The sequence below is a fragment of the Pimephales promelas genome, chromosome 14, assembly GCF_988280905.1.
Source record: "Pimephales promelas chromosome 14, fPimPro1.hap1.1, whole genome shotgun sequence".
Classification (NCBI taxonomy): Eukaryota; Metazoa; Chordata; class Actinopteri; order Cypriniformes; family Leuciscidae; genus Pimephales; species Pimephales promelas.
The window spans coordinates 1,514,369-1,539,173 of NC_142782.1; the positions used below are offsets into that span (position 1 = coordinate 1,514,369).

Genomic DNA, 24,805 nt, shown 5'->3' on the forward strand with positions numbered 1-24,805 from the left:
GTGTGTGCTGTATATAATTATTTTGTATAAATAAATACCTATGCATGCATGTATATATTTAAGAATTATTTGCGCTTAAATTCTGTGTATATATATAAAAATACATAATCTATATTATATAAATATAAATATTTTATATATGAATAACACATTTTCTTAAATATATACATGCATGTGTGTGTATTTATATATACAAAATAATTATATACAGCACACACACAAATATATTATGTAAACACAGACTTTTATTTTGGATGCGATTAATCGCAATTAATTTTTGCACAGCCCTAAAAAAATACACTAATATGACACATTTTTCAAAGATAATAAATAAACAAACGTCACTTACACTATCAAGAAAACAACAGCCAATCAAATTCTGTTTTGTACAAGCACCGCCTCCGTAAAGCGGAGTTGGTTTGAGTGAGTGTGTGCCGTGTTCCTCGCTCACCCTGGACCTCTGTGAGCCAGTCGGCCTGGTTATAATGCTCGGATGATATCGTGAGTGTGTTGAGGAACACCAGCAGGATCACCAGCCAATAGAAGATGGTGGACTTCACCACAGCTCTGCACTTCCTGCGACAGAAGCGGTTCCAGCATCGCCAGCGGCTGCAGAGAAGAGAAGCGATCGCCAGCACTGTGAGTCAAACATCTACAGTCCCTAGGACACATTTCTCAACACTCGGGTCACTTTTTCAAAACTCTTCACGCATTGAACACAACAGAAGTGTATGTGGCCTGAGCTGTGGCACATTCAATGACTACATCTTTCAAATTAATTTAATTATTTTCTCATTTCGACACAACAACCGCCAAAGCTACCACGACATGCCAATGTGCACATGTACAATAGTAGGGCTGGGTATTGAGACAAATTTCACAATTCGATTCGATTTCAATTACAATTCGATTCAATATCGATAATTTTGGATATCAGTTGCAATAAATGGACATTTTCCTCAAGGGAATCAAATCTCTTAATTAATGCTGTAAACTATGGGAGTCAGTTGTAGCCTATAGGCTTCATTAGCCTAATATGAAGGTAATAATGAACTGTTTTGTAGCTATACAAACACTTAAATTACACTTTTATTTATTTTTATAATAAGAAGATTATATGTAATATAAACATTTAAATGGTGGCTGTCATAAAAACTTGCCAGATTTATTCAAATATGCATTAAATATTGAAGAACATTAAGATTATAATGCATATGTAATATGGTGTATATATTTAGCAAAATGCTCCTCTCTAGAGTTATTTTTTCTAGCTGACTAACGAGTTTATGTGGGTTTTCTGAGGTAAATATGACGATACATTGATTACAAGCTGTTTAACTGACGTCTTTCCACGGTTGAAACGCAGATTGAGTGAATCAATGTGACATGATACGGATTTGGATAAGTTGTACTCGATCTTCAACACACTTTCAGATGCTCATTCATGTTTATTTGGCGCTGTGACTGGTATTATTAAGCCGGAAGAGAGATCAGCGCTGCTTATTGTTAGGGGGGTTCGGGGGCATGCCCCCCCGAGAAAATTTAGATTTTCCTGATCTCGAAATGAGCATTTTAGGGTGTTTTGATGGCCAAAAAAATTGACAACAATAGCTTTAAAAGCATGAAGTAGCCTATTTGATCAGATTCTTAAACATGAGAATCAGTTCCAGTTTCAGCGACTTTTCTTTCCTAAATTAATCAATGTTTTTTGGACTAATCTGTTAATTTAATTAATGGTTCAATTGCTCACTCAAAAAGACAGTCACTTGTCGCCACCCTCTGGCTAAATGATGCAATTGGCGCAAACGCAGACAAGTAAAACACATTCGAAAAAATGTTATACAAATATATTTATACAATAATAATGGCAATATATTTAATAGGGTGCTTGTGTTGTTAAATTGAGCTTGTAATTTCCACTGCCTTTAATCAAACTGATTATTTCTGTAGGTCATTTAAAACGTCTATTGAAAAACAGACGTAAATTTGAGCTACTTGCATCTTATCTCGCACTGTCGTTAACTAAAGTGAAGCGTCGCGTTGGGATTCGCGCTCAGCTCGCGCTTCTATGAACAAAAATCCTGCATTCTTTGATTGGTCTCACGAACATTTTGATATTGACGAGCAGGTGAGTGCTGAAGCAGATCAGATGAGAAGGTCAGTTATCGTCGCGACGGGAGAATCATTGCAGCAACAAATTAGAGTTAATATTACGGGTACAACTCTACCGGGGTGTTTTTTTTATTCACGAAATTGGATTAGCAACTAAATGATGCGCATCAGAGGGGATTTAGAAGTGGGTATACGCAATGCCGACTGAAAAGGAAGTGGGTATACGCCGTATACCTGCGTATACCCTGCACTACACCACTGGTCTTGGCCATTCGCAAACGTACGTACATCTGGCGTACATGAGTGTGTGTAATTCATTCTAGTAACAGTGAATGCTAAACAGGGTGACAAAGTGTGTGTGTTGGCAGTCAGCCTTTGCTAGTGTTATGCAAGAATGTGTTGATTTGAAACATGTATAAAGTGATTTTGTAGTTTTAGTGCATTTTGAGCTACTATGCCAGAAGAGTTTTGTAAAAGAGACTCAAGTATTGAGAAATGTGTCCTAGCGACTGTAAAAAACTGTAATAAAATGCAACGCCCGTGAATTTGTTCATTTCAAACACAACATAAACCGCAAGCATCAAAGCGCACGTATACACCGACATGCAAAATGATGAGGTGAAATGACATCAATAAGACGACAGCAAACACACATGCAAGACTGGAGCGGACTTCAGCTCTGAACACACACTGAGATACTGACCTGAACTTCGACTTTGACAATTTCTGACTGAAAAAGTGAAAAAAATGGCATCACTTCATGCCACGCTACACGCTGACGGAAAACTTGGCTAATATTAGAAATAAAGATACAAGAGCTGGGCATTTGTGCACTGCAGATACAAAAGTGTGTGAAAAACTTTGAGCTTTATGATTAGATGTAAAATTGGCTTGCTTACCAGACGCGTCCACAGCAGAAGATCTTCTCATTCTCTTCTGGGCTCTCCGTGTTCACAGATTCGTTCTCGCTTATGGGCACACTTGCTGCAGAGACATGAGTACAAGAGAGCCTTTTACACTACTGTGATGCAGAGCGAGTTACACGCCATCGAACACTGGGGAGATTTGAGCTTACATCCTTTTAAATTGAGACTTTGGGCCCTATTTTAACCCCTTAACTGTCACCGTCCCGCTATCAGGACGCCTAACTTTACTTCACTATATATTTCTATTAAATCCTAATCCAATTATGACAAATTATATATTGTTGGAAAGGTCTAAGACTTCTAAATAAATATTCTACCCCTGTTTTGTGTTATAAATTATGTAGGAAGAGTAATTGATGAATTTATGACAAGAGCATGACAAGTATTTTTTTTTTAACTAAATTCAATGGAATTCAATGGCACCCGGTGGCTATTTTTGGTACTACACCTAAACAAAATAAATTTTTGCGATATCAACTTCAAATTTGGAACATTTATGACTTTGATTTTATCATAATTTTAGAGTAAAAAAATATTTTGTAAAATATATATTTTATATAAAATAAAAAATATATAGTAAAGTATATTTGATTTACTGTGAATTTAAACGTCCATAACTTTTTAATACTTTCATTTTTTGAAGTCTTTTCACTCCAGCAATAATCTGCCGAGTGTTTTCTTTAAAACAAGACCAAACTTGGGTATATATATTCCAAAGCATTCTTGAATTACAACCATTTAAGTGTGAATAGTGCATTTTAACCCCCATTCTCAAAAAGGGGGTGACCGCTAAGGGGTTAAGGCTCTAAGCGCATGGTCTAAAGTGCAGTTAAAAAAGTTTAAAAACACTTAAAATACACTTTTCAAGTGAACGTGTGTGTTGTCTCTCTTCTCTTAATGAGTAATGGGTGTGTGTTGTATGAAGGTAAAAGAGTAGCAATACTCGAGAGCACATAGATGTGAATTTGAGAACTTGTACAATAAATATTTGTATGTGTACGCAAACATTTACACTCACAGCTCCAATGTGAAAACCTGTAAAATAAAAATCTGAAGTTGAACGAATTTGCCCTCGCAGACGATAGTCACAAACCTGTATTCTGAATCTGAAGCTGCAGACAAGCAGTCACAAATGTGTAAAATGCCATTCACAGAAATACAGTGACAGTCACAAACATCAGTAACACTTTACAATACGGGTGCACTAATAAGCATTAATTCATGCTTTAAATAATGCACAGATAAAATGTGTAACTAATGATTATTTAAGCTATTCATTAATGATTACCAAATTAGGAACTAATTAAGAGCCTGTAAGGTTAATGTATTAGTTCATACATGAATTGTTTTTAATTAAATATGTAATTGTGGATTAATTCCATAATAACTAATTTTTTTAACTAATAGTGTTAATTAATATGTTAATTACCAAAATGAGCCAAAGCCTTGTATCTCAACGTCCAGATAATATGACAGGTACACTAATATGCATTAATACATCATTAATTACTTCATTGTTGGTGCAAATTCATGAGCAAATTACTACAGTTACTAAATGACTAGTTAATAATGACATGCCCCAACAAGTAAAGTCATAACATAATGATACCTTTGCAAATCATTAGCTAATCATTAATTAAAGCAGACAACTGGAAGTTGAAGTGCATAGCTTTGACTAATTGTGGTAATTAATGCGTTAATTTAAACTATTAGTTAATAAAATATGTTATTAAGGAATTAATACACAATGACACATTGAATTAATAGCAATTCATGTATTATTTAATCTATTAATCATATAGACTCTTTATTAGTTGCTGATGCAGTAATCATTAATTAATGGTTTAGTTCTTCATTAGTTATACATTAACTCATGATTATCTGTGCATTAGTTAAGCATGAATTAATGCATATTAGTGCACCCGTATTGTAAAGTCATCTAATATACACTGTATGAAAGGTACAAGTTTGATGAAGCATGCAAAGATGCAAAAGGTGAGAAACAAGAAATGTAAGTACATTTAATGTGAATAGACTTACAAACATAGACAGTTAAACAAAACACACACATGTTTACAGGGTTATTTGTGCTTTGTCTCTTACCACTATATTCAATGCATTGTTGTTTTCATTGAATATGTTGGTATGCATATGATGTGTGGGTCACACTCAAACACACACACACACACACGCACACACACACACACACACACACACACACACACACACACACACACACACACAGAGAGCAAGATTTACCCTGGGTCTCAGTGGATTGACTGAACCAGCCCGAGTTTCCCGAGCTCTTCCCGTGGGACAGATCGCCCAGCGTCACCCCTTCAGTTCACATGCATTCAAACAGAGAACAGCTATGAGCATCTACTGCGCGCGCGCGCACACACACACACACACACACACACACACACACACACACACACACACACACACACAGCACCCGAGAGACACAGGACACACAGGGACAGGAGGACAGGAGGTGGTTCAGAAGCATAATAAAGCAAAGTCTGATCAGTCCTTCCACAAAAAAGTTTTTTTGTGATTGTTGCGGATCAAAAATCCTTGATTATGAGGCCTGTTTTCTTTAAATATTCTGGATATTTATGCGATTTTATGCGATCAAATTGCGGGAACTTGAAAAAACTGCGGTTTGATGAAAAAGAGGGGAAAAAAGTGATTCCCAACATTTCCCTGTTCTCACTGGGCTCCTACCTTAATGTAAAGAGTCATATGTTTCTGGAATATTTCAGTTCTCGTCTTGTTTTATTTCAGATCTTAATAAACACATCGAACTTACAAAACACTGATGAGTCAAACAAGTTCTGCAAATTTACAAAAGGAATATGCTACAACTTCTGTACAAATGAATAAATGAAATATAAATAAATAAAGTGTGCTCCTGTTTTACAGCTTTTTGATGATGTTCACGTCGCACAATTATGTCACTTCATAACGTTCCCATGGCAACAGGTTACGTCACTTTATAACATTCCCATGGCAACAGGTTACGTCACTTTATAACGTTCCCATGGCAACAGGTTACGTCACTTTATAACATTCCCATGGGAACAGGTTACGTCACTTCATAACGTTCCCATGGCAACAGGTTGCGTTACTTCATAACGTTCCCATGGCAACAGGTTACGTCACTTCAGAACGTTCCTATGGCAACACCTTACGTCATGTCATAACGTTCCCATGGCAACAGGCTACGTCACTTCATACAGTTCCCATGGCAACAGGTTACGTCACTTCATAACGTTCCCATGGCAACAGGTTACGTCACTTCAGAACGTTCCTATGGCAACAGGTTACGTCACGTCATAAACTTCCCATGGCAACAGGTTACGTCACTTCATAACGTTCCCATGGCAACAGGTTACGTCACTTCATAACGTTCCTATGGCAACAGGTTACGTCACTTCATACAGTTCCCATGGCAACAGGTTACGTCACTTCATAACGTTCCCATGGCAACAGGTTACGTCACTTCAGAACGTTCCTATGGCAACAGGTTACGTCACGTCATAAAGTTCCCATGGCAACAGGTTATGTCACTTCATAACGTTCCCATGGCAACAGGTTACGTCACTTCATAACGTTCCCATGGCAACAGGTTACGTCACTTCATAACGTTCCTATGGCAACAGGTTACGTCACTTCGTAATGTTCCCATGGCAACAAGTTACGTCGCTGCCCCGACAGATTAATTTGAATAGCTTTAATAAGGGTTCATCTATTTTTAATTTATACAAATATGTAAATACCGAATGTCTGAATGAAGAATGTTGGATGCAAGTTGTTATAAAGAATGCAAATATCGTTAATTAAATGGAAGAGCGTGTTCTTGTTTCTTTATGAGACGTGGCTTTATTTAATTTTAAGATAAATAAAGACATGTTATGCCACAACATTTAAATCTGTGTCTGTATTGCATGTTCAAACTTTAATATAGTTCATATTAACAGGTTAATAGATGTTTTCTCCAGGAGTATATATATGGAGTTCGGAAATTTACTACACTAAAACTAAACAATTGATGACTAAAATATGACTAAATGGCAGTCAAAAGACTATGAATAAAACTAAATAAAAACTTGCTGTCAAAATTTGTTTTTTATTTACTATTTATATATTTTAATCATTATTTTAATGTTATTATGATTAAAATATATAATGCATAAAACATATTTTAATGTTCATTTATTATTATTTCAACTGTATTTAGAATTTATATACTTATTTTTAATCCAATAAAATTTCAACTATTTATTCTATATATTTAAATCTAATGTCGTATTTATTTTCATTTGATTTTAATCGAAAGTATTTATTTTGATAGTAAATTTAATCTTATTTTATTCATTTTAAATTGTACTTTCCCATGGTCCCCAAAGCACTCAAAGCCCCCAAACCGTGATAAAATATCTGATTCACTGTCATTTATTTGCTCTCTAAATATTGGTATAAAATAAATTATTTGATGATATATATATATATATATATATTATTATTATATGGTATAAAATAAAGCCACAGGTTGCTTGAATGAACACACACAGGTACTGTGAGTCCTCGTCTTGTGTTCCTTCTATTTATACACAGCCAATTACCAATCAAAGTAAAGTTTCAGTTTTGTTACTGACTCATACTGTGTTTGGACTGAACTAAACTAAAAGTTTGGATGGGTAGATGCATAAACTGAACGCTTAAATCTGACAATCATGGGATTGTTGTCAACATTATGATTTGATTCCAGTATGATCTTTGGATGGAATTGTTAATGTGTGCAAATGCGTTTCAAACAAATAAAAATTGACGTACGGCTGCGTTTGGCCTCCTGATCTCCCTCTTCATCATTATCAGGGTCGATGTCCTCAGCTTGTGTGATCCAATCCAGATATCCCTTCAGATCCTCTTCAAGCTGCTGTTTCTCACGCAGTTTCTGGAAATCTCCACGAGCCTTGGCCTTCTCGCGCTCCTTGGAGAACTCGCTGCGGTGGACACACACACACACACACACACACACACACAAACTCATTCAAATGAATGCCATTTTTAAAGGTGTATCTAAACTGATTGTGGACAGCCTTTAATAATACAACTCACCCACTGAGAACTCCCAGTACTAGATTAAGGACAAAGAAGGAGCCAAAAATGACCAGACTGACAAAATAGACCCAAGGCAACTCAAAACCCATGGCGTCATTCATCTGAAACACACAACATCCCTCACATTAACGAATGTACAAAACTACGGCAAAAAAACTGGCCAATTCTGTCTGAGTTTCCTATTAACTCTACTTAAGTCTCAACTGCTAATCATAAACACCGAAACCTAATCTTAATTAACGTTTTTTTATTCAAGTAAAAATATGATTTGATAAAATTGCTGAATCAACTTAAATACATTGATTTATTCCGAAAAAATTGGTAATTGTTACGAAAATTGGTAGAAAAAAATTAAATAAAAAAAAGACTATTGTTATTTTTGAGCGTCTTGTGTATGAACAGGTGGAGGAGTATCTTCTCAGGCTTGATCTATTATATGAGCTCCAGTCTGGCTTTAGAGCGGCATATTCTACCGTCACCAGTCTCAGGCCCTGTCCACACTGAGACACGTTTAAAGGGTTAGTTCACCCAAAAATGAAAATTCTGTCAGTATTTACTCACCCTCATGTTGTTCCAACCCTGTAAGACCTTCGTTCATCTTCGCAACACAAATTAAGATATTTAAGATATTTTGCAATTTTGCCTGTCTTCTGACTTTGTCCCTTCAGTCTTAGAGGGTCAATCTCATTAGCATCTGTTGAGCTCTGTGTGTGTGTGTCACGGAAAAGTGCTTAGAGCGGAAGTGGGCACGACCAGCAGGAAAGAGGAACGTCAGCAGGCGCGTTTCCATTACAAATTTGCGCAAAACTTTTGCGATATTTTCTAAACTTCGATAAAACACTTTTGCGAAATGACAGCATTTCCATTCATCGCGGTTATGCAATTAAAGCGTATTTTTTTCCTCTCGCGATAAGTCGTTCCAAAAATCATGGCAACCTATGTTGATGGGTTTAATTAAATCTCAGCCACCGCACTAGCCATTATTATTAATGGAAGGAGACGTTTGCGTGTTATCCAAGTATTATACCGAGAGCGGCTCATACGAGTGTTTCTCACTCCTTCTGCTTCAAGATCTTGATCAATTGTGGCATTTCTCTTCTGTCCAAACACACAGCATCATCTTTAAAGAATGATCGACTGTTACGTACGTCAAAAACTGTTTGCATTGCAGTTTTGCGAAATATCTCATGTGTGCGTCAAAACTTTTTTGCGATATATGGCCCATGGGAGTTTTTACAAAATTGACATGGATGTATTTTAAATTCTCAATTTCAAGTTGCGCAATTTAAAGGGTAATGGAAAGGGTAAACGCGGCTAGTGATATACTATTATTGCTTGAATTCAGTGCAAGCCTCACCCAGTACAGCACGTCGGTCCAGCCCTCCATGGTGATGCACTGGAACACAGTCAACATGGCAAACAAGAAGTTATCAAAGTTGGTGATGCCGTTGTTGGGCCCGTGCCAGCCGTCCCGACACATGGTGCCATTGACGGTGCAGTGACGCCCATGACCTGAAAGAGAACAGGGAGCAGAATCCTCTTCTGCTAATGTACCTGTGTGGAGAGAAACACATCAAGGTGCCATTTTTACTGTGTGTATATGAACATACTAGTCAGGATATCTTTAAAGCGATAGTTCAGCCAAAAATTTTAATTAGCCCATGATTTACTCATCCTCAAGCCATCCTAGGTGTATATGACCTTCTTCCAAGCTTTATAATGGCAGTGAATGGACGTTTCTGTTTTGAAGTTCATAAAAGTGCATTCGTCCATGATAAAAGTGCATCTATCATCATAAAAGGGCATCTGTCCATCATAAAAGTGCATCTTTCCATGATAAAAGTGCATCTATCCATGATAAAAGTTCATTATCCATCATAAAAGTGCATCTATCATCATAAAAGGGCATCTGTCCATCATAAAAGTGCTTCTGTCCATCATAAAAGTTCATTATCCATCATAAAAGTGCATCTATCATCATAAAAGTGCTTCTGTCCATCATAAAAGTGCATCTGTCCATCATAAAAGTGCATCTATCCACCATAAAAGTGCATCTATCCATGATAAAAGTGCATCTGTCCATGATAAGTTCATTATCATCATAAAAGTGCATCTCTCCTTGATAAAAGTGGATCTATCCATCATAAAAGTGGATCTATCCATCATAAAAGTGCATCTATCCATCATAAAAGTGGATCTATCCATCATAAAAGTGCATCTATCCATCATAAAAGTGGATCTATCCATCATAAAAGTGCATCTATCCATCATAAAAGTGCATCTATCTTCATAAAAGTGAATCTATCCATAATAAAAGTGCATCTGTCCATCGTAAAAGTGCATCTGTCCATCGTAAAAGTGCATCTGTCCATCATAAAAGTGCATCTATCATCATAAAAGTGCATCTATCTTCATAAAAGTGCATCTATCCAACAAAAAAGTGCATCTATCCATCATAAAAGTGAATCTATCTTCATAAAAGTGGATCTATCCATCATAAAAGTGCATCTATCCAACAAAAAGTGCATCTATACATGATAAAAGTGCATCTATCTTCATAAAAGTGGATCTATCCATCATTCTTCTTTATCTGAAAGAAGAATGTCATATTCACCTAGGATGACTTCAGGGTGAGAAAATCATGGGCTAATTTTAATTTTTGGGTGAACTGTCCCTTTAAGAAACATTATCTGATATATTATGATGTATGTAATCCAAAATAAATTTTAGAAAGACAGCTTTTATAGTTTGTAAATAATCTAATGAGTGTGAAAACACACTGACGCGTGCCGTTTATATAGCAGGTTGAGTGCATCTTCCCGATGAACAGCTCCAGACCGATGATGGCGTAGATGATGATGACGAAGAGTACGAGCAGAGCGATGTGAAGCAGGGGAACCATGGCTTTAATTATGGAGTTCAGCACCACCTGTAAGCCTACACACACACACACACACACACAAAATCCTTATGAAAAAATGTGTGCTTAATTTTGCACTGATAGTGTACTTGAAATCTTCTAATCTAAATGAGATTTGATTAGTATATTTACATCTAAAATGTATAAAATTAATGCAATAAAAGGCTTTTAAAACATAAATGCTTGTCACATTCGACAATACACTTTAACCATATTTCAGTGACAACAGAAATAATTATGACATTACATATGAAGATAAAAGTCCTAATTAAGTTTAAATAATTGCATTTAATATAAATTTAAACTATAATACAGTTTAATTTAATTGTAACTAACACGTGATTAAATTAAAAGTCCCAAAACATTATATATATATATATATATATATATATATATATATATATATATTTTTTTTTTTTTTTTTTTTTTTTTTTTTTTTTAATAGTGTGCTAAAGTGTACTTCTTTAGCAGCTCAGTGTGTTATTATTATCAGCCTGTGCTGTCAGGGAATGCTGGGTAAAGATGTGGACGCACTTGGCACTCCTGAGACCAGACGGAGGGGCCGCAGAACTCTGAACGCTCGTAAAGCCTTGACATCGAACCCGCCTGGCTTTCCACCCGTCTGTCCGCTGACATCTCGATCTTTGGTGATCAGCTCCAGCACAACACTGAAGAGACTAGGAACACACACACACTCATCAGTATTAATGATTATAACAGAGTGTTATACACTCACCTAAAGGATTATAAGGGAACACCACACTAATACTGTGTTTGACTCGCTTTCGCCTTCAGAACTGCCTTAATTCTCCGTGGCATTGATCCAACAAGGTGCTGAAAGCATTCTTTAGAGATGTCGGCCCATATTGATAGGATCGCATCTTGCAGTTGATGGAGATTTGTGGGATGAAGCTCCCGTTCCTCCACATCCCAAAGATGCTCTATTGGGTTGAGATCTGGTGACTGTGGCGGCCATTTTAGTACAGTCAACTCATTGACATGTTCAAGAAACCAGTTTGAAATGATTCATGGTGCATTATCCTGCTGGAAGTAGCCATCAGAGGATGGGGACATGGTGGCCATAAAGGGATGGACATGGTCAGAAACAATGCTCAGGTAGGCCGTGGCGTTTAAACGATGTCCAATTGGCACTAAGGGGGTAAAGTGTGCCAAGAAAACCATTACACCACCACCACCAGCCTGCACAGTGGGAACAAGGCATGATGGATCCATGTTCTCATTCTGTTTACGCCAAACTCTGACTCTACCATCTGAAACCTGCCAAGTGTGGGAGAAATGAAGTGTACATATGTGGCTTCAACAACTGCATTTAAAATGTTTTTAAATTAGTTTCAGAGCATTTGTCTCAGTGAGCAGGTGTAAATACTGCCCAATGTCAAGCCAGGTGGGGTTTCTCTTTCTTATTTCATGGATCTGTATGAAACGACACTCATCTGCGCCAGGGCTTGAGGACGCCACAGATGAGATTCAGCGTCATCCCTAAGCATCCGACATCTACCATGACCTCTGACCTCAAGCACTGGATTCCCTCCCGCCTGACTGCAGTTAATCACATTAAATCAGATAGACCATAGATCAGATATTTGATCAGGTTGTAAGCCCTTGTGAACAGTTGCCAGCTTTGTGCCAAAGTCCTTAACATATTTACTAAAATCCCTTCAACAATTACTAGCGGACATGAGCTTCTTCCAGCAGAGCCGTTTAATCATGATGTCGATTTGTAGGTCAACCCAAAATACCAATTCGCCATTATTAAAACATCACTAAACGCATGCATTTGAAAAGCTAGCACTTTTAGGTGAGAACTAATGTTTATCATATTCTGTGTTTTATGGATGTGTAGTAAAAGCCTAGATCATCAGATTACGTTAACGTGCCCCTTCATTAGATGTTGATTAACTGCTTGGTTCATATGGATTAATTTTGCAATGTCTTTATGAATGTTTTGAATCTGGAAAAAATTGGTTGCATGGAAAAAAATTAGAAGAGAATATTAAAAAAATATCTTCATTTGCTAAAGTCTTTTGGGATTACTTGATAATCTACTGTAGATAACAGTCATTTAAATGAAATATGCACATGATGCATAACACAAAGGCTTTTGGGAATGGCCGTTTACTGTTTTTAATTATAAACTATAAGATTGCTCATATAGTTAGTTAGTTAGTTTTAGTTTTATAGATTGCTCATATATTTACTTACAAATGAACAATTCTAACAATAATTTACTTTATAGTTCTTTTCCTGTTGAATAGTATATATGTAACATTGTGGCTGTATAAGCACAAAATGATAAAGGAGATGAATAAATCTAAACGTAACATGGAGGAGATCGGCGGAGGAGATCCACGTTAGTCGCGGACGCTAGCTCTCGGCATCTCGAAAACGCCACGCTGATGTTGATCCTCATTTTAGTTCTCCTTGTTTGTCCCAAAGTCTGCTTGCCATGGTCTATGTTTGAGAGAAACGAGAACTGTCGTTAAACGCTACGCACTACGCAGTTGTCCACGTCTGTCGCCATGGTTACGGCATGGCTACGGCAGTGTGGAGCGCGGATATTACGTCATTAAAAGGCGACCTTTTTTTCCGGGACACCCACTTATTTAAAATTGGATAAAATTAAATAAATTTCTCTGAAATAAAAAAAAATTGGACTTTTGGGATATTGTAAGTACACAACTGCAGGAAATATATCGCACTATGTATATATACGATTTTTACAAAATTCTTATATATTGTACCTTTAAATCTACCATTAGTTGAACTAGTTGTATTTAATAAAGGTAAATACATTTTCATTTAATTGCAACTAACATGCAATTTAGTGTCTAAAAACAGTTCACACTTAAGTATGTTCTTATAAAGTATATTATTACAGTAATAATGCTAAAGTGGACTTGGTTTTTACCCTGTAAAGCAATATAAAACGAAACACAAAGAGCCTGTGACCGTTCACTTACCCGACGATGACGATGACAAAATCCAGCATATTCCAGCCGTTTCGGACGTAGGAGTTCTGGTGCATCACCAGTCCATACGCGATGATCTTGAGGAACGTTTCAATCGTGAAAATGATCAGGAAGGCATATTCTACCGTCTCCTGTGAAACACACAATGATAGAACAGAGAGATTTTAGTATCTCGTTCATTTTGTGGAACAGGGAGCATGATTTGTAAATATTGACCAAAGCGAAAATCTCAATATGCTCAAAATACTCAACTGTTACTTTTGATTTTGTTAACAAAATGGCAGAACAATGACACAAAATAGTGTTTGTCCAATACATGATTTTGGTTTCGCCAATCCTGAAAACCTGCATCCTTTCTCTTTACCCCTTAAAGCGACAGCAAGTGACTTTTCCTGTGCGGTCGCCCTACAGGTTGGAAGCGGAATTGTCCATTACCGCTGCCGTAAATAATTTAGCCTAGCGCGCACACACTAGCTGTTTACCCGGCACCGGATTTGGAATGAACGATGTCCACAGACGATGTTGCATGATTTAACGAAACTATGATGTGTTGCGACATCAGAAACGAAGAAAAACTAAATAATGACTATTGTAACGCTTCACGTAAAGTAAGTCAAATTTGTAGTCTCTTTAGAACTACAGAAATGCGACCTGATCTGGCAATCTTACACAGCGTGGTTATAGCAGATAATATAGGATCCAGAAATGCCGTAGGACTTAATGAACCACTGAAACCATTTTGGAAACATTATTTTAAGGTAAAAAAAAAATCATACTTAGTGTTGCTTTAATGTGTTAAAGGAGTAGCTCATTTTTAAAAAAAAAAAAAAAACTTCCATCCAAGATGTCCACGTCTTTCTTTTTTCAGTCGAAAAGAAATTAAGGTTTCTAATGAAAACATTCCAGGATTTTCTCCATATAATGGACTTCAATGGGGACCAAATGGTTCAAGGTCCAAATGAGAGTTTCAGTGCAGCTTCAAAGGGCTTTAAACGATTCCAGACGATGAATAAGGGTCTTATCAAGGGAAACAATCGCTCATTTAATAAATAAATAACAAAGTTTAAGTTTTATAAGCTCAAATGCTCGCCTTGCTCTGTTCTTCGATGCGCGTTCGTGACTCTCCTGTTTGAACTCGTTCATCAAAATGAACAAATCTTTTTTCGAGTCATTTCGTTCATTTCATTCGCTTCATTAATCTCTTTCCGACTGAAGAAAGAAAGACATGGACATCTTGGATGACATGGGGGCGAGTAAATTATCAGCAATTTTTTTTCCTACTCCTTTAATCATTAAATTACAATACACTTAAAGTCCCCGTGAACCGGAAGTTGCAAACGACTTTTCTCCAGTGTTGTGACGTATTTCGGAGAGAAACGGAATACTAAATGAGGCAAAATAGTGGGCGTGGCTTTTTTTTCTAACTAGCACCTGATTGGATCTAGAACGCAAGTTTACACACGCTGTCAATCAACGCTCGCTCGGCGCTCGCAAACACACAGCAGCTGTCAGTTGGAGGGGTGTGGTTATGGATGTTAAGGAGACGCCCAAACCGTAAAGCCTACGTCATCGGGCAAGGTCCTCCAATGCAGAGGGGAGGGGCATTTTCAAACTTTGATTAAAGATTACGAAGCCAAAAATTTTTTTTGTGTGGATTGACTTGCATGTATGAATTGTTCACCACAAAACGATCAATTTAGGCAAACAAAGTAAGTATGGTCAATTTTGATTTCATAGGGACTTTAAGTAAATAAACAACATTTATCATAAATGATCACATCAGATTGAAAAAATCCACCACAATATATGTCCTGTTTCCAAGTCCATGTCCAGATTCAATCCTAAATGTGGAAGCTTCCAAAAGCGTAAAATGCCCCAATCTGGCAACCTTCCCACTGCCAATTTATAACTTTGAAATGACACATGTTGTGCAACATTACTTTGCTGTCAGCTATTTTTCTATTTTCTATTATTCACAATATGCCGTCGTATTGAGTGTTGCACAGTATTCAATGAAGCAGGCTCAGTAATTACAATTATAGTGTGTGCTTGAGTCCACACTTCCCCATACAATAAAGGCAAAAAAAGTCAGGCCATAGTTTCATGTGGTTTCACCTGGTCATTGATGTGAATGTCTCAAGCGACAGGTGACCGGATGACAATGGCTAAGCCACAGCACTAAGAATAGCTGCAATGACTAGATTAATCCCATTTGAACAACACAATCTCATTGCTGAACACAGCATGTCTGTGCACAACAAACCAGTCATGGATTTCCACATGCATCCAAACCTGGATGTTGACAATGCATTAATTCATTTCACGTCACCCGCCCTTTGTCATAAAGCACTTAAGCTTATCAAATACTTCAGGTACATTCACTTGCTGTGGACTTCAGTTACATAAGGACCGAGTCTGAGGACAAAGACAACCCGTCCGATGGCCACAGGGACACAGCGTCCGGTTTAGTGGACGGCAGATTTAGGCGAATGAGTCAAGTGGTTTTCGTGCAGTAGAGCAGGTGATGATGTTTATAAAATGGTAATTTGCTGGACCAAAGTAAACTGATCCCAGAGCTTGTTTTGGGATTTCTGAAGCTCTTCTTGCTTGGCAAAGTTTGACCGTCATTGGGATTGCAATTATTGTTTTAATAAACATTTAAACAATTAAACATTTTTCTGAGTGTTAAAGGAGAACTCTGGCGCAAAATGAACCTTTGGTCTAATAAAACATCGGTACCTAGTCGTCCGTTCTCTGAGATTTGTTTTCATGATAATCGAATGTAAAGAGTTTTATCTCTAAATACTGTTTAGCGTATAATGCTAGTAATGGGGACATTTAATAAGTAAAAGAAATCGCTAGTTTATACCACTAACAAGGCTCAAAATAGCCCCACACTAACACAAGAACATAATGAGGGTCCATACATGCAAAACGAAGCATTGAGAACTGTGTAAGTGTACAGACCGTTTAATAAGAAGATACTTTATAAAGACAGTTCACTTCGCGTATACAGACAGGAGCCATCTTGGGAAAACAGTCACGACAAGTCGAACCACGAACGCCGTGAACTGTATGAAGTTCAGCTAACTTCTGAACGTCGATCGTGGTTCGACTTATCGAGTCTAATCCAAGTTAAATACCTACCTGTTTTCACTGGCCTACAAGTGTCCTTGATTTTAATGTTGAATGGTCATATTGGTGGCTTCGATGTAAACACCCCTACTCTTTAGCTTTGCGGTCGGTCGGTCTTGTTTTTAAGATATTTATTCTGCTGTACAGCACAATTTTCAATTACTGTTGTTTTTATTGTGCTTTATAAATAAAAGTTGATTGATCGATTACCATTTTTTTAGTATTTCCTCCTTAAAACTGCAGTGAACCAAAGACAAAAACGCGCTGTGAAATCGCTGGTGTTTCTGACGTCACAAACCACCTTGTAACCAATCAGATCAACGTGTGATCGCCAACCAGTGGAAGTGAGTGGAGGCGGGGCTCATTTACATATTCATAGAACCGCGCATACTAAATGAGGCGAGGGTGTCGAGTTACACTCAAGGCATGAAGGCAATTTTTTCAAAGAAAAAGTATTTAAATATGTAATATTGGTGATTAAAGATGAGTTTAAAGGGATAAAATGATTGACTACATTGAAAAATTGTGAGCGTTCAATTTAAAAATAACCTAAAAAAATGTATACATTAGCTATTTGTCCAATTTAAATGTGACATTCAAAGAAACTAAATTCATTACATATGCTGAATGATCTGAACAACTGATTCTCATTCGCTTGCTAACCTGGATAATTTTCAGTAAAAATGATCATGCAGAACTTGAACTTGCCTGATGCTTTACACAATGAAATGGGTCGTAATGTTCTGCCATTGCACTGAATTCACCATGAAAATGCATTTTCATTTACCAATACTGAAATAAGAACGCATGTAATCGAACAGCTGGTCCACTGAAATAAGGGCCGTAGCGCGAGAGAGAGAGACAGTGAAGATATAATCCTCCTATGATCCTCTTTCTCCCGGATACAGACGGGCTCATGTCACTCAGCTCATACACACACAGCTTGTTGCGTTCAGAAACACTCTTACTACAGTTCACCAGTGCTTGTTTAAAGGGCTTTCCCAGAGGCTTGTGTGCGATTGAGAATATAGGTTTGTAGGCTGGAAATGATCGATGCGTGTGCATGAAAGTGTAATGGAAATGCAGAGAGAGAGAGAGAGAGAAAGGTTAAACACTGGTGTCACCGACTCGACTGAAGCTAATCGTACTGGACAAGCCCAATGCCCAAAGCCCTGGAGCTCAGAGAAGCAAAACTCACTCTGCGTTTACAAGGAAAACACTACAGACAGGCCTCGTGTCATCATAACCAGACTGCACGAATCCCAGGAAATTACACACTCTTTGTGTGTGAATAACATGATACGGCTTAATGTGATTCGGTGAATAAATATGAGCCTTGCAAGTTTGAAAGTGCAAAGCAGTTTATAAATGAATACCAGCCATTTATGCCAAAAGATTATATATATGATCTACTGTTGATTAATTATGACGTAGTTTACTTTATGGTGTGTATATTATTATGTGTATATGAAGAGTTCAGATGCAAAAGCCTCTAAGTGATGATGATTATCAAACTTGTATGTTTAAGTTCAGTAATTTCACTTAAATAACAATTAATAGGTAATCTTCATTGCCATTTAAGTGAAATCACTGAACTTAAATATACAAGCTTGATAAAAATGATCAATCTAGAAGAAAATTTCAAATGGCACTTAGAAGCTTTTGCATCTGAACTCTTCATATATCTTTTTTAAATGAGCAGCCAGCAATAGTAAATCATTGACATTTCAAAATAAGAGTCCCGGTATATTTTGAGCTTATTTATACAAATTTTTTTTCCTTGAAAAATAATCTTCATACGTTAAAATATGTTGAATGTAACTCGACACCCTTGCCTCATTTAGTATACATGGGTCTATGCAAATGATCCCCGCCTCCACTCCCTCACTCACTCAGAGATCCACTGGTTGACGATCACACGTTGATCTGATTGGTTACAAGGTGGTTTGTGACGTCAGAAACACCAAAGCGTGTTTTTGAGACTGTCTTTGGTTCACTGCAGTTTTAAGGAGGAAATACTCAGCAATGTTATAATATGTTACATGTTTTTAAATGAGCAGCCGCCAATAATAAAACATAGACATTTCAAAATAAGAGTCCCGGTATTTTTTGGGCTTGTTTTATAGCTACTATTGGTAATTCAGTTACTGAATAAACTGTTTTTGGCATTTAATTCAATGTTTAAAATATGCATAATTTCATAAAAACAGTTTGAAATATTTTGTCCACTTTCAACCCCTTAACGCCCACTGTCGCAAATACGCAACAAACCGTTTGACTCAGTCAACCAGCCGAGATAACGTCTGCATTCCCCCAATGCCGGTTAGTGCATATTCACTACGGACCTCGAACCTTCGAAAAGCACTTGTTTCAAAGTGACGGACTTATTTCCTGTTTACGCACGAGGATTACTCCGGTCAGGAACATTTGCAACATACCAAATTGACCATTATGCCCGCTGTTGCAGATTTGCAACATACCAAAATTTCGATTTATTTGTTGTGCAAAAGTGAAATTGATAATCTCAACATTATTTACCATCTAATTAAAGCCAAAAACACACACATAAAACATTTTTTTATATACAGCTATAGAAATTCAGACGTTAAGTATTTTTAAGAAATAGTCTTTGTAAAAGCATTAAGCAGACCGATCAAAAATGAGCTGAAGCATAACTTTGCCAATTTTGATTTGAACCAAACAAACACATGGGTGTTATCCAAAGAGACAGATCTGAGGAGCAAAGGACATCAGCAAAAGTAACCATTTGATCTCATTGCAGACTGTTCAGTTTAGGGCATTTAAATGTGCAGGTTTGAAATCTAGCTCTCGGAGATGCAATCGAGCCACACAAGAGAACAACAGAGCAAATGAAGCGCAGACATGAGCAATGTGGACACAAGCACCTTTGGAGAAATTTCCCTTTGTGCTCATGTAATTCCACTTTAATTCACTCATCTAATCTCAATTAGCAGAAACTAATCCCACTCCAATGAGGAGTCAGAAGAGACGTCACAATACTCACCAAATCATGATTAGTTGAGTTGGAATCGTCTTCAGGAAAGGGGATGTAAACGGCTAAGGCCACACAGTTGGCAAAAATTGACAGCAGTATAAAGATATCAAAAGGTCTGGAAGTAACAGGTTTAAGGAGAAATGTCAACATCATTCATTCTCCAACAGATCCCAGCAAACTAAACTTGATGAAGTAGTAATATTGTATCTGAAAACCACAAAGCAGGTTTCGGTCATGTTGGAGAACTGCACCCTGTCATTTCAGTCATATTATGTGGCTTTTTGGTCTTAAAGTAGGGCACCGATATGAAAAATTTGGTTGATGCCGATAATTCTTAAATTTCAAAACCATAACCGATATATCGGCAGATAAATCAATTTTTTTTTTCATTTATATAATTTTTGAGAGTAAAAAAAACGACTCACCTGAAGGAAATAATACATTATTTATCGGCTTTAATATATCGAACAAATGCTCTTATCAGGCCGATAACCATAACATAAAAATGAACCGATATCGGCCGATACCGATATGGTGGCATCCTTAACTTAAAGCTATTGCATGTTAAGTATGAGTGACTAGCAATTGTTTCTAAACACACTAACTAACATTCCAACTAACACTGGTCAGTCAAATTGATGGTCCCGCCCCAAACTCATCTCATTGGTTTAATCAGGTGTCATTTCGTCATGGCGAATTACAAACAGCGTTTTTGCTGCTAAAGGGAAGGGCAGGTGTGCAACTTAACTGAACAAGGCCATTAGCGAAGGGTACATGTGATTATGAACACATGACACAAGATGTCGAGTTCACACAATTTTCTTTATAAAGCTGGAGTTCACCTAGGGTATAATTACAGAAAATCTATTTGATTAGTTGGGAACTCATTACTTGAAGCGGTGTGCCATAACAGCTTCATAATCATGACATGACATAAATATGAAGGAGGTTTCATGCATGTTTATAACAACTGTCATTAAGTGTTATTCGCTCAATTATGACCTTTTTTGAATGCAAATATGACATTGTTTGAGACGACTTGGTCATGACAACTTGACATTACTAAAACAACACAACCTGTCATAAACATGACACAGCAGATTTATGATCAAACTTAAGAAAGCACCTAGCTTTATTGGTTAACATTACATTAAACTGTCAGGTGGTTGGGTTTGACATTGGCTGTCATGAAGCCATTATAACTTTTTAATGACAAATTAAATTTGTGTCACTGTAGTTGAAACATATTCATGACACAGTTATAATGCCTCATGACAGCCAATGTCAAAACCAAACACATGACCGTTTAATGTAACGTTAACCCCATAAAGCTTAAGTTTCTTAAGTTTGATAATTAATCCGCTATGTCATGTTTATGACATATTTATGACAATTTATGTTGTCTATAATGTCAAGTTGTCATTACCTACCATAAGACATCTCAAACAATGTCATATTTGCATTCAAAATATCATAATTGAGAGAATGACACTTGTTATAAACATGCATGAAACCTCCTTCATATTTATGTCATGTCATGGTTATGAAGGTGTTATGTCAGTCTTACGCACACCCCTTCAAGTAAAGTGTTACCGGTTAGTTTTATTATGAATAAACATTTTACGTTTCTAATTAAAAAAGTTTCATAGGCGATGAAGGCTTGAAATATCTCACTTTGCATGTAATGAGTCTATATAATATATTAGTTTCACCATTTAAGTTGAATAAGTGAAATTAATGAACTTTTGCACGATATTCAAATTTTTTGAGTTTCACCTGTACGTTTCGGTTGATACCCATAATGCAAAAGTGATTCTGTAAATAACCCGTTTCCTCCAGCTCAGAGTGATGAAGTGTGTGTCGTCTCAGTGCTGGTGTAAGGATACTTCCACTCCACTAGGCTAATGCACGCTCTGCGCACAGGGTTATTGAGAGTCAGGCAGAAGAGAGCTCTGGGAGGTCTGCTGTTAGAGCTGCTTCCCTGTTTCTTGCTCTTGGCGTATTGCTGGCGTTTCCTCTGGGCCAGAGAGCTGACGGGCCCCACGCTCGCAGGAGCCGAGGGGTTCAGGGTCTTCGGGACGTCCTGAGACTGTCTCGCGGCGCGGATCGCGGCCTGCCAGGAGAGAGCGGCGGTCTGGGCCGAGGACTGCCCGCTGGTGACTGACAGCTCTTCGGTCCAGGTGGGAGGAGCTTCACTGGGGGCCGGGACTCTGGTGCCACTGGCATAGTTGGCCCCTGAAAAGAGACAGAAAATGAATGGTCGTACCGGAGGAACCTTTTCACAGTTCCTAAAACCATTGGCGTGTTCACAGCGCAGGTACTAGGAACAATTATTCGTTTTTGTAATGTTTTGTCTGAAGCCCCTTGACTTCACCACTAGATGGCGATTTCAACCCAGATTAATTCTCCTTCGTTAAATGGTTGTAATGCCCAACCCTGTGTTGAATTAGCTTGGTCCCACCAGACTCTCAGACATTTCGTTTGCCTCGCTCCATTGACGAGCGTTAACGTACTCGTAGGCGGGAACTCTGATGAAGTTTTTAATACAATTGACCTATGGCTAAGCCACGCCCTCAAACGCGATGAGCCAATCACAGTGCGCAGCTACTACCAAATACACTACAATACATTGCAGTTATACAGTGTTCATTCGTTTTTTCTAGTCATTTTAAGTTTAAAATGGTCAAACAGTGTGCATGGGGTACATGCAACTCCGATACTAGTTTCCCGAGAGGCTGGAGACAATTTCCCGAGCCACATCTCAAACGAGATAAGTCTCTGCTCTGGATTAAAGGGTTAGTTCACCCAAAAATGAAAATTAAGTCATTAATTACTCACCCCCATGCTGTACCAACCCCGTAAGACCTTCGTTCGTCTTCGGAACACAAATAAAGATATTTTTGATTGAATCTGAGGGCTGGATCACTCTTCCATAGACTGCCTAAGGGACTGGCTCTTGACGGCCCATAAAGTCATTAAAGAAAAGTTTTAAATATTCCATGTGCCTACAGCAGCTCAATTATAAGTTTATCAAGCGACGAGACTACGTTTTGTGCGAAAAAAACATAAATAACGACTTTATTCCACTATTCCATTACTTCCTTATGGGCGCATGCGCGAGAACTGAGACGAGGACGTTCTCATTCGTCTACTTCTTGTTACCGGCTGCTCACCGCTTAGGAGTTTTACCGAATATTTAAACCTTTTCTTTAATGACTTTATGGGCCGTCAAGAGCCAGTCCCTTAGGCAGTCTATGGAAGAGTGATCCAGCCCTCAGATTCAATCAAAAATATCTTTATTTAAGTCTTACGGGGTTGGTACAGCATGGGGGTGAGTAATTAATGACTTAATTTTCATTTTTGGGTGAACTAACCCTTTAAGTTATGCGGTAGACCACAACACCAAATGAAATTAAATAAGGATGTCTACATCTGTCAACAACGTATTTGAACGTTATAAAATCTCTAACGTAACGTTAGGCTAACATTAGAAAACATTAACGTTAGCTTCTAACTGCATTGTACATCATGTCACTTAGCTGTAAATAATGATTCATGTTGGAATGATTCATGTAAATACTGTAGCACCCAACGGTGATGGCAACGATACGCGGTTTATCACGTTTACACTGTGACCTGTGTAATAGGCATTTTCCAAACTATCGGCATCGGCAGTTATAATGGCCGATAAATTAATATTTCAAAAATAAAATAAAAACGGACGAAACACGCTTGAACCATGTCATGAGTGTTGGAGTTGTATAGTTTGTCCACCAGAGGGCGCTCTACACCGTTCCTGTCGGCAACACTCGTTGAGTTGGTCACGATACATACATTGCTTAAATAACAATTAAAAGATCATCTCCATCAGTTCTCTCAACTCAAATAAGCATGACAACATTTGTGACTATCATGTCCAGTTTTGCTGTTAAATAAGCCGAGAGTGAAGCGGGATTAGCTAGTAATAATTACGTTACGTTGTTACAGTGTAGTTGACTGACTGTCCTTTTAACTTTAGACAATGTGACTGAAGTATTTCTTTAATAGCGCGTTACAGTTATAGCAATGAGACGTATCATCTGTTATATTGAAAATTTATTACAATTTGCAGTATGACGTTATCGATTGCTAAATTATGGCTCATCATAGACTAGCTAACCACAAAGCTAGCTAACGCCACTATCGTCAGTCTGTTCTGTTGTGACAATAAAGAAACAAGTTTCTTTTTAAAATGTATTAGCATATTATTTTAGTTAAAACTCATAAATAACTACAAATAACTAATGTTAGGGAAATCTGTTAATGTTTTGTTGCGCGTTTCTGAAAAATAAATAAATAAATAAAAATATCGGCCGATATATCGGAATATCGGATTTTAAAACCAACAAATATTTGTATCGGTATCGGCCTTCAAAATCCTTTATCGGTCGGGCTCTACTCTATATGCACCATTTTTGCATCATACTTTTTAAGTAATCCCAACTTGTAATAATTTTTACTTAAAATTAACAAAAAAAAAAACTTTGTTATATGTAGGGTTGGGTATCGTTTGAATTTGAACGATTCTGATTCTGATTCC

At 37.4% G+C, this 24,805-nt stretch overlaps 1 protein-coding gene across 8 annotated transcripts in view; it reads right to left on the reverse strand.

The window, feature by feature from the left end:
- cacna1db (calcium voltage-gated channel subunit alpha1 Db) overlaps nt 1-24,805 on the reverse strand; it is a 78,280-nt gene that overhangs the window by 47,978 nt on the left and 5,497 nt on the right. For 5 of the 8 annotated variants that reach the window (XM_089119242.1, XM_089119245.1, XM_089119246.1 and 2 more), the window contains 12 exons: nt 22,113-22,461; nt 20,236-20,341; nt 14,067-14,206; nt 11,620-11,762; nt 10,950-11,102; nt 9,523-9,719; nt 8,163-8,266; nt 7,878-8,047; nt 5,298-5,375; nt 3,012-3,096; nt 2,816-2,842; nt 452-609 (listed from right to left, as the gene is read on the reverse strand). In XM_089119242.1, the coding sequence (XP_088975368.1) occupies nt 452-609; nt 2,816-2,842; nt 3,012-3,096; nt 5,298-5,375; nt 7,878-8,047; nt 8,163-8,266; nt 9,523-9,719; nt 10,950-11,102; nt 11,620-11,762; nt 14,067-14,206; nt 20,236-20,341; nt 22,113-22,461 (1,710 nt within the window). The remainder of the gene's footprint in view (nt 1-451; nt 610-2,815; nt 2,843-3,011; nt 3,097-5,297; nt 5,376-7,877; nt 8,048-8,162; nt 8,267-9,522; nt 9,720-10,949; nt 11,103-11,619; nt 11,763-14,066; nt 14,207-20,235; nt 20,342-22,112; nt 22,462-24,805) is intronic. The other 3 variants (XM_089119248.1, XM_089119244.1, XM_089119243.1) reach the window with 2 other exon arrangements.